Consider the following 14,560-nt stretch of genomic DNA (forward strand, 5'->3'; position numbering starts at 1 on the left):
TGTTGAGATTAGTCGAATGGATTAAACTAAAGAAAAAAATACTTCTACCGTGAATGGTAGATGTGCCTTCATAATAGATCTTTTATTTTTAATATTATAAATATTTACGATTTTACAATATAATGTCTCTTGGATTTCTTATTATTGTAAATTGTAATACAAATGACATGACAAGACCGTTGCATTGTATAATTATTTTTATTTGGAATATATTCTTTTACACCCGAGTCATAATGAACCACTCTGATCTAAATAAACATTCAATTCAACATATTTTTATCAATTTCGGAAAAAAAACTGCAGCTTATTGTCACTCTATACAAAAAGTTATTAATCATATGAAAGCAAGAATTGCAAAATAAAATTCAAATAAATCTCAAAATGTTAATCATGTTTGTCAGAAAAAGACAACATTTGGATAATGACATTATCCAAGCTTATTAAAAACATTTACTCCTCAGCCTAAACTAAACCTCACTAATGACATGTATAATACCAATGTTCACCACTGATTATTTATTATTAATTTATTATCTACAATAAACATACTGCTGCTGGATCTTCAAACACAGCAACTATTAACCCTAAACTCAACACAATTTCTCTCAGCGCTTTACGTTACACGACGAATATCTTATTTCACCTTATCCGAGCATTATCACTGCTTTGCCTGCGAAAAAAATATAAAATTATTAAAATATGCAAATCAGCATGTTTCTGACCTTTCTTTTAAAAAAATTATGCCAACCAAAAGTATAATGGTTACAATGAAGAAATTAAAGCATATTCCAAGTAGCTGTCGTCGTCAACTATGTGCATGCAAGTGACAGTTTTCATCAGAAGGAATAAACAATGAAATTCTATAAGGATTGTGGAAGCTAGGTAGGCAGCGATCGATAAAAAGTCAATGTTTAACTAACAAGAAAATATAAGAGAATCAGAGCGCCTCAGATCCAACCGAAACCTTGTTTAGGTGGCCAACAGAAAATTGCGTGTTTTCCTAATTTTGTCGTCTCATTTAAAAGTCAGAATCCATTTCGAAAATAATTAACCTTAAAAGTTGAAAGAAAATAAAATATGGTGAATTATCTATCTTCGTTGTTCACGTAAGCAGAAATTCACTAAAATCATTTATTGTCCTACTGTTGGTAAAATTGAAGTTTGATTACCAAAATAAAGAATTTAAAAGTCGATAATTGTTCTGTATAACCACAAAAAAATTTACCCAACTTTGTTTGTACATTGGATACGAGATTTATCTCAAGGAAATTCTGACTCCTTAGAGGTAGTGCCGTAAGTGATTTATGAAGCATCAAACTAAATTCATAAGAGGAAACTGTAAATACCTGTGAATACAAGAAGGTTCCCAGGACTGCAATGGCAGCTCCAAGAGCATTGACTGGTTGGATAGGCGTGTGGAAAATGATAATAGAGGAGACGATGACAGATATACGCTTCATGGTGTTCCCGATGCTAAAAGTCAAGGGAGAGATTTCGTCCAAGGACATGTACGACACTTGGTTGTACAGATGATAGAATACACTTTGGGCCACCACCCACCTATTAGACATTAACAGCCACAAATAATTTAATAATAAGGATAGAGACGCAAAACTAAAAAAACATGCTAAAATAGTTGAGCCGTTTTGATATTTAAAATGCAAAAAATACGAAAACGTGTGGTTCAGAAGCAACAATGTGTTATAAAGAGAATAGGACAATGAAGTTACACGAGGACCGGTTTAATAGTTAAAAGTTAAAACTCATATTTCAAAATTCAGAACTTCTGAAATTCCAATGAGAAGACACATTTTAAAATGCAACAGCCTTCAATAAAAATCATAGAGCAGCAGCTCCGGCGAAAGAAATTTAGAGTACATTTGAACTGCAAAATGGTTTTACCCAATGCAACTAATCGCTACTTGATAATTAACTCTTGGGATGCTTTAGTTCAAGGAAATGAACCGCAAAATCTTTGAAATAGCAAGTTTATCGCTGGTGCGATTACTTAACTTTTAAGAATATATACTTGGTTGTTAAAAAACAGACACGGAAATTTCAAATACGAGACTACACAAGATATTCCAAGAAACTACATAAGTATAATTTCAAACAGTAATCTACTGTGAGAATGTGTAAAAATACTACAAACAATCTCACTAAGAATATTTTAATTTAAATTTTTTGTTTGGTCTTTTTATCATGTATAATTCCTCAAAATAACACTTAATGAGATAGATCAAACAAAATCCAGTAAAAATTTAATCAAGTTGTTCAGTTTATCTTTCTACCATGTTAAAAAAAATGCATATGGACGAACAATGGGACCCTATTCATTAATCATCATAATAATGAATAGCAGTTTGCAGTTAAAAAGAAGCTACTACTTACCATACAAAATGCGGTCCAATCTGAGAGACGGCAGTTTTCCACCCTGCTGCCCACAGCTGCGGTCCCTCCACAGCAATAGCAAAAGGCGTAAGAATCAAGAGAGACAGCAAAGAGAGGCAGGCATAATAGTTCATTCCGCTAACAGATTTCCCCGACATGCCTTTCTTTGAGAAGATGTTCCGGAAAACAAAGGCCAGGTTGGAGATCATGGCACCCATAAAACCTGAAATAGACAGCCAACAACCAAGTTCATGACTCCAAACCAAACCCATAGATTAACACTACTAAATTCAATCCTGAAAATGGCCGTTTGCTAGAAAAAAAAATCTGAAAATATCAGATGTCACATGATTAGTTAGAGCTAAAAACTAACAACGAAGCTGATTATAAAACCTTTAATAAAAAAAGATCAGAAAAGAAAATGCAATGCATGATCCATTTAAACAAGCTTGTGGTTCTTTTATTCAGTTTTAAGTTTTTGCTCTCCCTACTTCTGAGTAAAAGTAAAAGATCAATACTTTCATAAAATTATTATCACAAGAAAACAAGGCTAAGTGTGTAATTAAGATTCATCAGAATAAAAGAATGAGATATTATGCTCTGAATAAATTCAAATTTAGAGAAAGAGAGAAATGTATGATCTTACCAATCATGTTAAAGTTGAGCTCGGTAACAGCAGCAAGTGCACAACCACCAATAATCGGAAGAAGGGACAAGTAAACACCGGGAGGAAAACTTTCACCCAATAGAAACCTTGAAACCAAGACACTAAAAGCAGGTTCACCGCTCTTAATGATATGAGTGAATGAAACTGCAACCTTCGACATACTTACTGTTGCAGCCACATGCCCAATTGTATGCGCCACGGCAACCTTATGAGAAGAGAAGATAATTAGAGAATGCTGAGTACCACCAACCAAATTTACAACATATCTCAAATCATAAACATGAATGAATTTACATATTTGACAAGAATAATCAACAAATTTCAAATAAAACTAACAAATTTATAAATCCAATTTGATAATTTGAAACACAATACACCAAAAAAAATGAATCTAACTTAGCTAAGTGAACTGTAAATTATAACATATGATCAAGTAATTTTCTCCGAAGGGTAAATTTAGAAACAAAAAGCTGCACATAAAACCAAAATAACATAAAACACAAACTTTAGCCCATCAATTATCAGTATTTTTTCATCTGCAATCAAACAAAAGGGTAACTATCTGAACTGCAAAATTACATAATCTAAACAATTATAAGATGCAAGCAAATATGAACAAATAAAACATCACTTTCTCATCACAGACTCAATTTTCTACAAAACCAAACAAACCCCAGAAAACCAACTCATACTTACAGGCAACAGAGTCTTCCAAAACTCCAAATCAGTCTTAGGAGCCTCAGCAATCCTCGTACCCCATGAAACCAACATGATAAGAGATCCACAAGCAAGTGAAAGTGTAGAGGTCAACCATGGAAATGGAAAAGCATTCAAAACCTTCTTATTATAGATATTAAACACCACATTCAAAGCCCACCAAGTTGCAAAATAAATCCCAATTTTAACCTTTCTTGCACCCTCAGATTTCACTTCAGCTGCATCAAGTGGCTGTGAGCTATCAGCTTCATAAGCCTTGCAAGTGATCAAAGATTTCTTTGATGAGACTGCAAAAGGTGAATCAATTGATGAGACATGTAAGGGCTTTGACATTGAAATAACTCTTTTTGGATTGTTTTGAAGTGAAAGTGAGGGCAAAAACTGAGATCTTGTAATTTTTCTGCGAAAAATTGTGTCTGATCCATTGATTGATGGTGTTAGAACAGATTGCTTAATACTGCAGATCATGGTGAAAGAAACAAACTTTTTAATTTAAATTCCAAAAGGGTTTAAAGGGTAACTCTTAAATTTGATCAAAACTGATTCAAATCAGCCAATAAGTGAAGATCAAGATCAAGAGTTTTTGAAAAGAAAAAAAAGATGGGAGTTTAATGAGTTTTGAAACAGAAGAAGATCTTGAGAATTTTAACAAACCCAAAACAAATATAACAAGATCACCACTATGATGATCTTGCGGAACTAACTATGAAGTACAGTACCAAAATATTGTTGAACTAAAAATACTGATTCTTTTTTATTTTTTCTCAAGATCTTTTACACACAAAAAAAGTTGGTGGGTGGAGAGAGACTGAAAAACATAAATAAAAAGAGAGACAAGAAGAGGTGGTAGGGTTGGAAATCAGCTAGCTGGTTGCTGTGTGATCTCAGTCCAAAAAAGGTGTATCGATCGATGTAACCAACCGGTCATGTGAATACATTAGTATATTATAGAGTTTAATTATATTGCACTAAAGTTTTTAAATTCTTTTTAATTTAGTTTTTCATCTTTTCCTTATTGCAAAAGAAATTCTATAGAAAGTTGGTTTTATATCTATACTATATATAAAAGCACGGATGGGGGGGGGGACAGGCAAATTTACTTAATAACCCTTCTTACGTTTTCACTTATTGATTGTTTAAATTACGGTTTTATGGTAATTTATTAATTAATTGATTGTTTAAAGAAGTATTCGATTAGAATAAGGAAACTAGACTTATATATTACTTATACATCTCTTTTAAACAAAAATTATAGGAATATATAGTAAATAACCTTTCTTTAATTAAAGTCCTTAATCATAGGAAACAAAGGTTTTGCAAAATTTCATTTTTTACCGGCAAACTGTACAATATTTGTCAGACAATTATTCCACTTATTTACAACATATTTCATGACTATTATTTCACCTATTATTGTGATCCACAATTCTAATCTAATATATTTATATATACTATATAAAAGATTACGAATAAAAGCAAATTTTTTTATATTCATATTTCTAATATTGCTTTAACTGATGATATAATTTGTAATAGAATTAATAATTTTAATCCAATCTATAATATATTCAAAAACAGAATTACATAATATACATAAATTTATTTCAACTCATCAGATATTATCAATATATACTATATATAAAAGCACGGATGGGGGGGACATGCACATTTACGTTAATGTCCTTAATACTATTTAAATTATTATTCAATATTGACTATTCTACCTAAATATTAGCTAATTGAAACTACTTTCAATACAATTAAAATACTCACCTATTTTATAGAATTTTATACCATATCTACAACTACAAGCTTTTGAGTAATTAATTTTTTTTCCTATTACAACTTGAACAATTAGTAAATTGGTAATAATATCAAATATTCAGCACTGTCGTCCCATTAATTTTATATATCTATCTATATTTGCAACAATACAAGAAAAATTACTAAAAATATAAGTACACACAATATTGATTAATGTAATTGTAGTGTATTAGTAAATTTTTAAAATATTAGTTGCTTTATTCAAATCAAATTCATGAACTCCTAATTCATCTCAAATTTCAGCTATATTATATTTTTAATGATTAATAATTATTTTATTCATAATTAATTAATCAATGACCATAAATTTTTTATAGTTAATCAATTAATAATAAATTAAAAAAATTATTAACATGAACATTTAATAGATGCAACAAATCTAAAGTATAATAACTAATGGTTTGAATTAATATGATAAATTGACAAATCACGTTACGAGCCACGTGCGTAGCACGTAATGCGAAACTAGTTGTTAAAAAGGTTCCTATTGCATGTAGGATTATGTATCGGTCGGTTTGATTCAATTTGGTTTGATTTGAATCTGCCAACTGAAAATTTAACAATTTTCAAATGGGCTTTTTTCATAAACAACCAACATTTATGATATTATTACTTTTATACAGACATATATTTTCATTATCAAAACTATTATACACGCTATAAATTATAACTTTTCTACGGACATATATATATTCTTCCTCTCAAACCAATCCTCATAAACAAAATTATTTTCTCTTTCATCACCATCATTTCTCTCATCTCTCTCAGCTCATTTTTCTAATCTCCCTCAGATTTCACAAACTCCTCCAACTCTTTCAGATCTATCGTCTTCATTCATCTTTCTCAACGTCGCCGTCCAAAATTGCTACAAGTTTCGTCAGTATTGTTTTTCTTTTTGCCATTGTTGAGCTGAAGATCTGCATAGGATTCCGGCGAAGAAAAACATTGTTTTTGATATTGTAAAATGGCTTTTTGTTGTTATTCTTGCGTTGCTTATTGTTATCGTTTTTCTATTTTGATTTCAGATCTAAAATTAATAGTTCTTCTTCTTTTTCTTCTTTTTTTTAGATCTATATTTCTTTTTTTGTTTACTGTTTTTATATAACAGTAATTCTCCATCATTAAACATGTATAAAAATTGTCTTTTCATGTTTTATAAAATAATTTTGTGATTTTATGGAATAAAGTTCGGTTATTTTTGCATATTTTACTGTGTTTGGTTGTATTTTTGCGTGTTTTGCATTCTGAAGTACGATTTGTTGATGATGATTGATTGCTGAATTATTATAATGTTACGATATTGTTGGTTTTATGTTGATTATATGTTGATATTGTGTTGATAATCAATTGAATTTTTTTTAATGTGAATGTTGACAAATAAGATAATATTGTCCGTGAAATAAACTAAAAAAAAATTAAATTGAAAAATATAAATAATTATTATAATATTACAGTGTTGATTTTAGCATTCGTGAAAAATATAAATAATGATGTTGAATTATTATAATATTATAGTGTTGATTTTATGTTGGTATTATGTTGATTTTGTATTGATATCTGGTTGATTTTAATATTGGCAAAAAAACGATATTGTACATGTAATAAACTAAAAAAATAAAAAAAAAATTGAAATAGAAAAAATGATATCTTAATTTTTGATTAATTGCTAAATTATTGTAATGTTGATATTTTTTGTTAATGTTAAAATCAACTAAATATCAACGTAATATCAACACAATATCAACACAAAATCAACATTATAACATTATAATAATTCATCGTCATTATTGTCTTTTTCACCAATGCTAAAATCAACAAAATATCAACCAAAAATCAACACAATATTAACACTGTAACATTACAATAATTCAACATCTTTATTTGTCTTATTTCCCAATGCTCACATATCATTATTTAGTCTCAGTTAAATTTTTATTTTTTTTAGTTTATTTCACAGACATCGTTATCTTATTTGTCAATGTTAATATCAGTAAAATATCAACATAAAATCAACATAAAGTCAACAACACTGAAACATTTCAATAATTCATCAATCAACCATCATCAACAAATCGTGCTGCAAAATAAAAAAACACAAAAATACAACCAAACATAGTAAAACTGCAGAAATAACAGATTTTATCCATAAAATCATATAATTATTTTATATACATGAAAATTAGTATTACATTCCTTAAAGATAATATTTACACATGTTTAATGGTAAAAAAAATGATTGTTATTTAAAAACAGTTAACAACAAAATTTCTAGATCTGAATATAAAAAAGAAGAAGAAGAAGAAGAAGAACGATGAATTTTTTTGTCTTGAAATCCGATCATATGCCTTTAAGAAACTTTTTAAAATCGCTAAAAACTTCAGATAACTATTCTTCCTTCCGACAATAAACTCCGATTCAGATCTGAAAAAAAATACAAAAACGGAAGAAAGGCGGCGGCACAGCGAGGATGAAGGCGGTATTGAGACGTACTGAAGGACGGCGACCATGAAAAAGAATAGAGAGCAGAGGATGGAAGAATATGAAAAAAATAACTATTAATTTGAGAGCAGAAAGGAAAATCGTTAAAAGATATAATTTTAAGATATTAGGTTATATTTATAAAATAAGATGGTGGAAAAAAATAAAGAAATGAGATGGGCTGTATAGATGTAAAGAATTTGCCAAATGTCGTATTTGGCATAAAAAGCCCTTTTCAAATTGTACTAAACCAAACTATATACAAATTTACATTATATCAAATTGAACCAAAAAAATTAGCTCGGCTTAGTTCAGTTAAATATTAAAAAATTACTGTCTAGTAATTTTCCAAATATATTTAATATATTTATTTATTAAATAAAATTTATTAATTTATGTATCACCTGTAACTAAAGAATAAATACTTAAATGTAGAAATGTATGTATTTATATTAATTCCTAACTTTTTCTATTTACTTTTTAATTTGAGTATTTCAATTTTTAAAAATATTCAAATCAAACACCTAATGTTTATACAAATACAATCGAATCAAACTCCATTCATTAAATAATAGCCTAATGTATTAAAAAACCCTGACCTTTCATCCCTTTTTCAATCCTACCCTGATGTTGCAAATCAATCAATTTTACCATATTTTGTATTTTTTCATTTCAATTGTACCCTAAAACATAAAATTGATCTTTTTTTATTTGGCAAAAATTCTCTTAATTGATCCTTTTTATATTAAATTAACTTTTTATATTAAATTAACCATTTTTGGAGAATTCTTTTGAAATTTTATCAAATAAATAATGGTCAATTTTATGTTTCAGGGTACAATTGAAATAAAAAAAATACAAAATGGGATAAAATTGACAAATTTTCAACGTCGGGGTAGAATTGAAAAGGGGAAAAAGGTCGGAATTTTTTAAGACATTAAGCCTTAAATAATTAAACCATCACTAGAGTTTCGATTCTTCTACACCTTTAAATGTACTAGTTTCGCATTACGTACTATGCACGTGGCTCGTAACGTAACTTCTCAATGAACATATTAGTAAATTTATTGTAATTATATCAATTTTTTATTTATAATTAATATTAAATTAGTTAAGAATTTTTATAAAAGTAAATATAATATATTCAGTTATTGATTTTTTTCATACTGAATTTATTCTTCTTTTGGTTTTATAATAACCATAATTAAATAATTAACTTAATTTTATTAATAATATTCTTAAAAATAATAAATAGAAATTTAAATAATATTATATTGACCAAATACAATATTTTATTTTATAGTTCAATCAAACTAAAAGATAGGTATTCCTACTAATTTGGAGAAAATTTAGTTACTTTTTACATATTAAAAACTAAATTGGAGATAATTTAGCTACCTATTCTAATTAGGATTTTAATTACAATAGTGATTAATTAAATAACTAATTAGTTAGTGACTATAAAACCTTTATTTAGTAGTAAACTGAAAAGGATTATTCAGTAAATTTGCCTGCCCCCTCCCCATCCGTGCTTTTATATATAGTATAGATGCAGTTTGGAATAGATAGTAGTATTTGTGAATTTAGTTAAATTTTAGTAAAAGCTAATTAAAAAAAGAACTGAATCAAAACAATTAAAATCAATCTATTCGAATTAGTTCGATTAATTTAATTTAAAAAATACAAAACCTCAACTTGGTTAAATTTAGCTTGAATATGAATACACGCAACTATTAATTTTATTCAATTGACCAGTTAGCTTGTTGCTTTATGATTATTTTTTTTATCAAATATATAATTAGCGGGAATTAACAGGATTAGTTGTTAGTATTATCGCTGAAGCAAGATGTCTTACATCTACTATATAATTGATGAAAGTTAAAAGAGGAATTTGCACAAAATATTCATTTTTAAAAAATATTTGTAAAAATATTCCGTTTTTTGAAAAATTATTTTTTTACCTTTTTTTTTGAGAATTTATTTTTTTACTCTGAAAAAATTTGTAATAATACTCCGTTTTTTTTAAACTGTTTGAAACTGTATTATAAACGGTTTCAAAAATGTCTACTTTAAAAAAAATTGAAACCTTTTGAAACTGTAATTGAAACTGTTTTTTAAAACGGTTTCAAATTATTTTTTAAGAAACGGTTATAAACCGTTTGAAACCCAATTAAAAACACTCTTTGAAACGGTTTATAAATGTTTCAAATTTTATTTTGTTTTTTGAAACCGTTTGAAACTATTAGAAACTGTAAATGAAACGTTTTGTAAAATAGTTTCAACTTATTTTAAAAAAAAACAGTTATAAACCGTTTGAAACCCAATTAGAAACTGTATTTGAAACGTTTTGTAAAACAGTTTCAAATTGTGTTTTTTGAAACTGTTTGCAACTGCGGAGTTAAAAAATAAACTGCGGAGTAAAAAAAATAAATATTTAAAATTTTTGGGTACGTTAATAAATTTTCAATTTTTGAGGTATTTTTGTAAATCACCCAAGTTAAAATAACTTATAAAATTAATTATCCAATAATAAAGTCAACTTAGATCAACAAAAGAAGTATTTTTTTACCGAATCCAAGTTTATGTTGAGCTAATTTACGAAAAGGTGTGTTTCATGCCAAAGGAATATGTAGTTCCTTCCTATTATAGGGAACTCCGCCTAAATTTATGATCTCCTTTTGATTGGCAAAAGTAATGACGTCGACAGCAGGGTTCGAACCTGCGCGGGCGAAGCCCAACAGATTTCAAGTCTGTCTCCTTAACCACTCGGACATATCGACATTTGATGATCAGTTTGTTTTTAACTTACTAAATAGCATTGTAATAGAATATCATTGAATGTGCAAAATGTGGCTACCAAATCCAAGCAACAGAAACTAATACCAGATGTGATTTTTCTGTAAAATTTGGAAAGACAGTTCAACTAATTGGGTGTGTAGAATTTGAGGAAAAAAAACGGTTTTTCGAATCGAATTTGAATAGAGGTTCGTGAAATTCACAAGTAGTTTAAGGGAGTTCTTACACTTGCAAAGTGATAATTAATTACTAATAATAACTTTTTGTACCTCTAATTTAAGTATATAAAGAGTTATAATTTTATATTTTATAGTAGAAAAAAATTTAAATTCACATAATTTTTTATTGAATACGAGTTGAGCTCCAATTTCTCAAATGTTGTTCGAACTTGAATTTCAACTCAAATTTATATAACTCACTCGAGCTCGCACTTGGCATAATTTGAACTTAACTGGGCTCATTTACAGTTTGAATTCAACTTTTTTATTCGGAAAAAAATGAGAAAATTAAGAAAAGTACTCTCTTTTTGAAAATAATATGACTTCCTACCTCAATAAGAAAAAGATAAAGAAAATACCTCACTATTTTAATGTTTTTATTTTTTTACTCTAACACCTAATTATATTATAATTATACCTACTTTTTATTGTTATTTTACTCTAGCCATATTTGACAACTGTCATTTATTTTCTTTTTCTCTCTCTCCTTTTCTCTTTCTTCTTCATTCTTTTTGTTCTCATTCTCTGTACTTTTTTTTTCCACCATTCTTTTTCTTCATTTTCTTCTTCTTCATTCATTTTTTATTTTTGTTTCTTCTTCATAGTTAATTCATCATTCCGCCGTCGCTCCGCCATCATTCCGCCGCTGCTCATCCATTTTTTATATTCAATTTTAGCGTTTTTTTCCTTGACTCGTGGTGATTAATACGATTTGTTTAACTTTCAGATCTAAATAAATTACTCTTGAATTTTCTCAATTTTAGATCTAAAAATCTGCATTAAAAACATTTTTATACACAAAAAATGATTTTTTGAAAAAAACTGCTTCTGATTATCATATGAGTATCATCACTGCATTATCATGCAAGTATCATAACACTGCATAAAAAATCAATTTTTTTATTAAAAAACAGCGTCTGATTATCATGTTATTATCATGTCGCATAACATTAATTATATGATTTATGATAAGGTTATGATAATACAAATGTACGATAATGATAATAGTATGATAATGTTTTTATGATAATATAATGATAAGCTTATAACAGTATGATAATATGATACTTACATGGAAAAAAATTTACAAAATAGTGTCATATGATAATATTTTATCATATGATAACGAGATGATAATATTTATGGTACATATATGATAATATCTATGATAATGTATGATAAAATAGTGTCTGATTATCATGTCGTTATCATAACACTGGAGTATGATAATTAAATGATAATGAATTATGATAAGGTTATGATAATTGGATGATAACGTACGTGAAAATAGAATTACAAAAAGATTCATGACACCAGTATGATAATCAGATGATAATAAAATAATAAAATTATGATAATAGTATGATAATATGATACATGTATGTAAAAATATTACAGAAAAATTATGATAATGAGATGATAATGTAAAGATAATATGATACCTGTATGAAAAAAAATAATTACAAAAAGATTATGATAACGAGATGATAATGTGAAGATAATAGTATGATTATATGATACATGTATGAAAAAAACAATTACAAAAAAATTATGATAATAAGATGATAAAGTGAAGATAATAGTATGATAATATGACCTTATTATACTTCATTATCATACTATTTTCTTCATATTATCATCTCGTTATCATATTTTTTATGTAATTATTTTCATATAGGTATCATATTATCATACCGTTATCATAATTTTATTATTATGTCGTTGTCATAACATTATTATTTAGGTACAATAATACATTATCATCTCGGTATCATATGATTATATTAAGATAACGAGATGATAATACAGTGATAACAATATGATAATCAATTTTTTTGTAGAAAATCTTTCTTTATACAGTGTTATGATAACAACATGATAATACAGTGATACTTATATGATAATCAGAGACTGTTTTTTTTTTATAAATTTTTTTTTCTGCAGTGTTATGATAATCATATGATAATCAGATACTGTTTTTTTGCAGAAAATCGTTTTTTATGCAGAAAATCGTTTTTTCATAATAACATCGTTTTTCATGTAGATTTTTAGATCTAAAATTGAAAAAAAAATCAAAAGTAATTTATTTAGATCTGAATGTTATAAAAATCACAATAATCATCATAAATTAAAGAAAAATTTGCTAAAATAAAATATGAAAGAACAATGCAGCGACGATGGAGCAATGAAGAAACGGCGGTGGAGCGATGAAGGAACGAAGAGGAAAGAAAGAAAATGGAGAAGAAAAGAAGAAATAAAGAAGAAGAAAAAAATTGACGAAAAAAAAGAAGCAGAGAAGAAGAAGAAGAAGAAAAGAGAGGAGAGAGGAGAGAGAAAGAGAAAAAGAGAGACATATAAAAATATGACAGCTGTAACATGATAAGAGAAATTATAATTAGAGTAAAAGATTAAAAAAAAGTAGGTATTATTATAATATAAACATGCTTTAGAGTAAAAAAATAAAAGCATTAAAATGATGAGATATTTTTTCTATCTTTTCCTTATTGAGGTAAGAAATCAAATTATTTTTAAAAATAGAGTATTATCCTAATCTTCTCGAAAAAAATACTATAAAATTGAGTGTAGAAAACAACGAGCCTTTTTCCATACGTGTGAATTGTGATAGCATGTCTCTTAATAGAACCACAACGCCTGAAATTATTGTAATCAACAAAAGTGAGACTTAAAAAGAGGAAGAGGGCATTGACACCGACAAAACAAAATTGAGTGAGCAATAGTGCTCCAATGTGTGTAATCGAGCCGAACCGAATCATTCATAGTATAAAACCCAACTCGCACACAATCGAATTTTGTTTCAAAAGTTTGAACTAAAATATGGTGGAAAATTTAAAATCAATTCGATTATCTATATAGGTATTTAGATTTTAATTTTAGTGTAAAGTAAAAATATTATCATAAATGTGTATAATCATGAGGAATAGAAAAGTAAATTAGCAAAAACTTGATTAGGCTCGCAAGCCTGTCAAGTCGAGTATCTTGATGTTCGAACTAGACTCGACGATTATTTCATAAAAACTTAATTCGCTTAACATTAAATTAATTTTCAAAAAGAGACAAGCTAGAAGGATACACTCCATTAACATACTTAAGAGAGCAAGAGATCAGTCATGGTCCATGGAGTAGCTTTACAAGAGTAATACAGAAATGCATACCAAAATGAACATTTTCGAGTATATATTCTGCTCAAGAACATACAACTTTCGGACATTACTTCCCGAAAACTAGCTTGCAAGTACTGGAACTTCTTTTGAAGTTCGAAACCTCGTCTATAACCACTTCTATTTTCTTTCACTTTATTGGCCTTGTACTACAGGTTAAACAGAAAATATTCATGCGTTCCAATACTTCACCAAATTCCAGCAAATACTTTACAAGATCGAGCTCACTTGGCGATCCCATGAATTTTAATATTTTAACCGTCTTTAAATGGTAAAGCAAACATTCAGGC

General features: G+C 27.8%; 1 protein-coding gene and 1 non-coding gene across 2 annotated transcripts; both read right to left on the reverse strand.

Annotated features, from left to right (window-relative positions):
- Positions 1–351: 351 nt before the first annotated feature.
- LOC126669697 (glucose-6-phosphate/phosphate translocator 2, chloroplastic-like) lies at positions 352–4,652 on the reverse strand. Its single transcript, XM_050363234.2, has 5 exons — positions 3,755–4,652; positions 3,038–3,263; positions 2,392–2,614; positions 1,347–1,560; positions 352–670 (listed from the first exon to the last, which is right to left on the reverse strand). The coding sequence occupies exons 1-5, from the start codon at positions 4,241–4,243 to the stop codon at positions 659–661; spliced, it is 1,164 nt and encodes a 387-aa protein (XP_050219191.1). The 5' UTR covers positions 4,244–4,652; the 3' UTR covers positions 352–658.
- Positions 4,653–10,775: 6,123 nt separating this feature from the next.
- Positions 10,776–10,857, reverse strand: TRNAS-UGA (transfer RNA serine (anticodon UGA)). Its single transcript has one exon. It is a non-coding gene; the product is annotated as a tRNA-Ser (tRNA).
- Positions 10,858–14,560: the final 3,703 nt, after the last annotated feature.

This window comes from Mercurialis annua, linkage group LG2, assembly GCF_937616625.2.
Source record: "Mercurialis annua linkage group LG2, ddMerAnnu1.2, whole genome shotgun sequence".
Taxonomy (NCBI): Eukaryota; Viridiplantae; Streptophyta; class Magnoliopsida; order Malpighiales; family Euphorbiaceae; genus Mercurialis; species Mercurialis annua.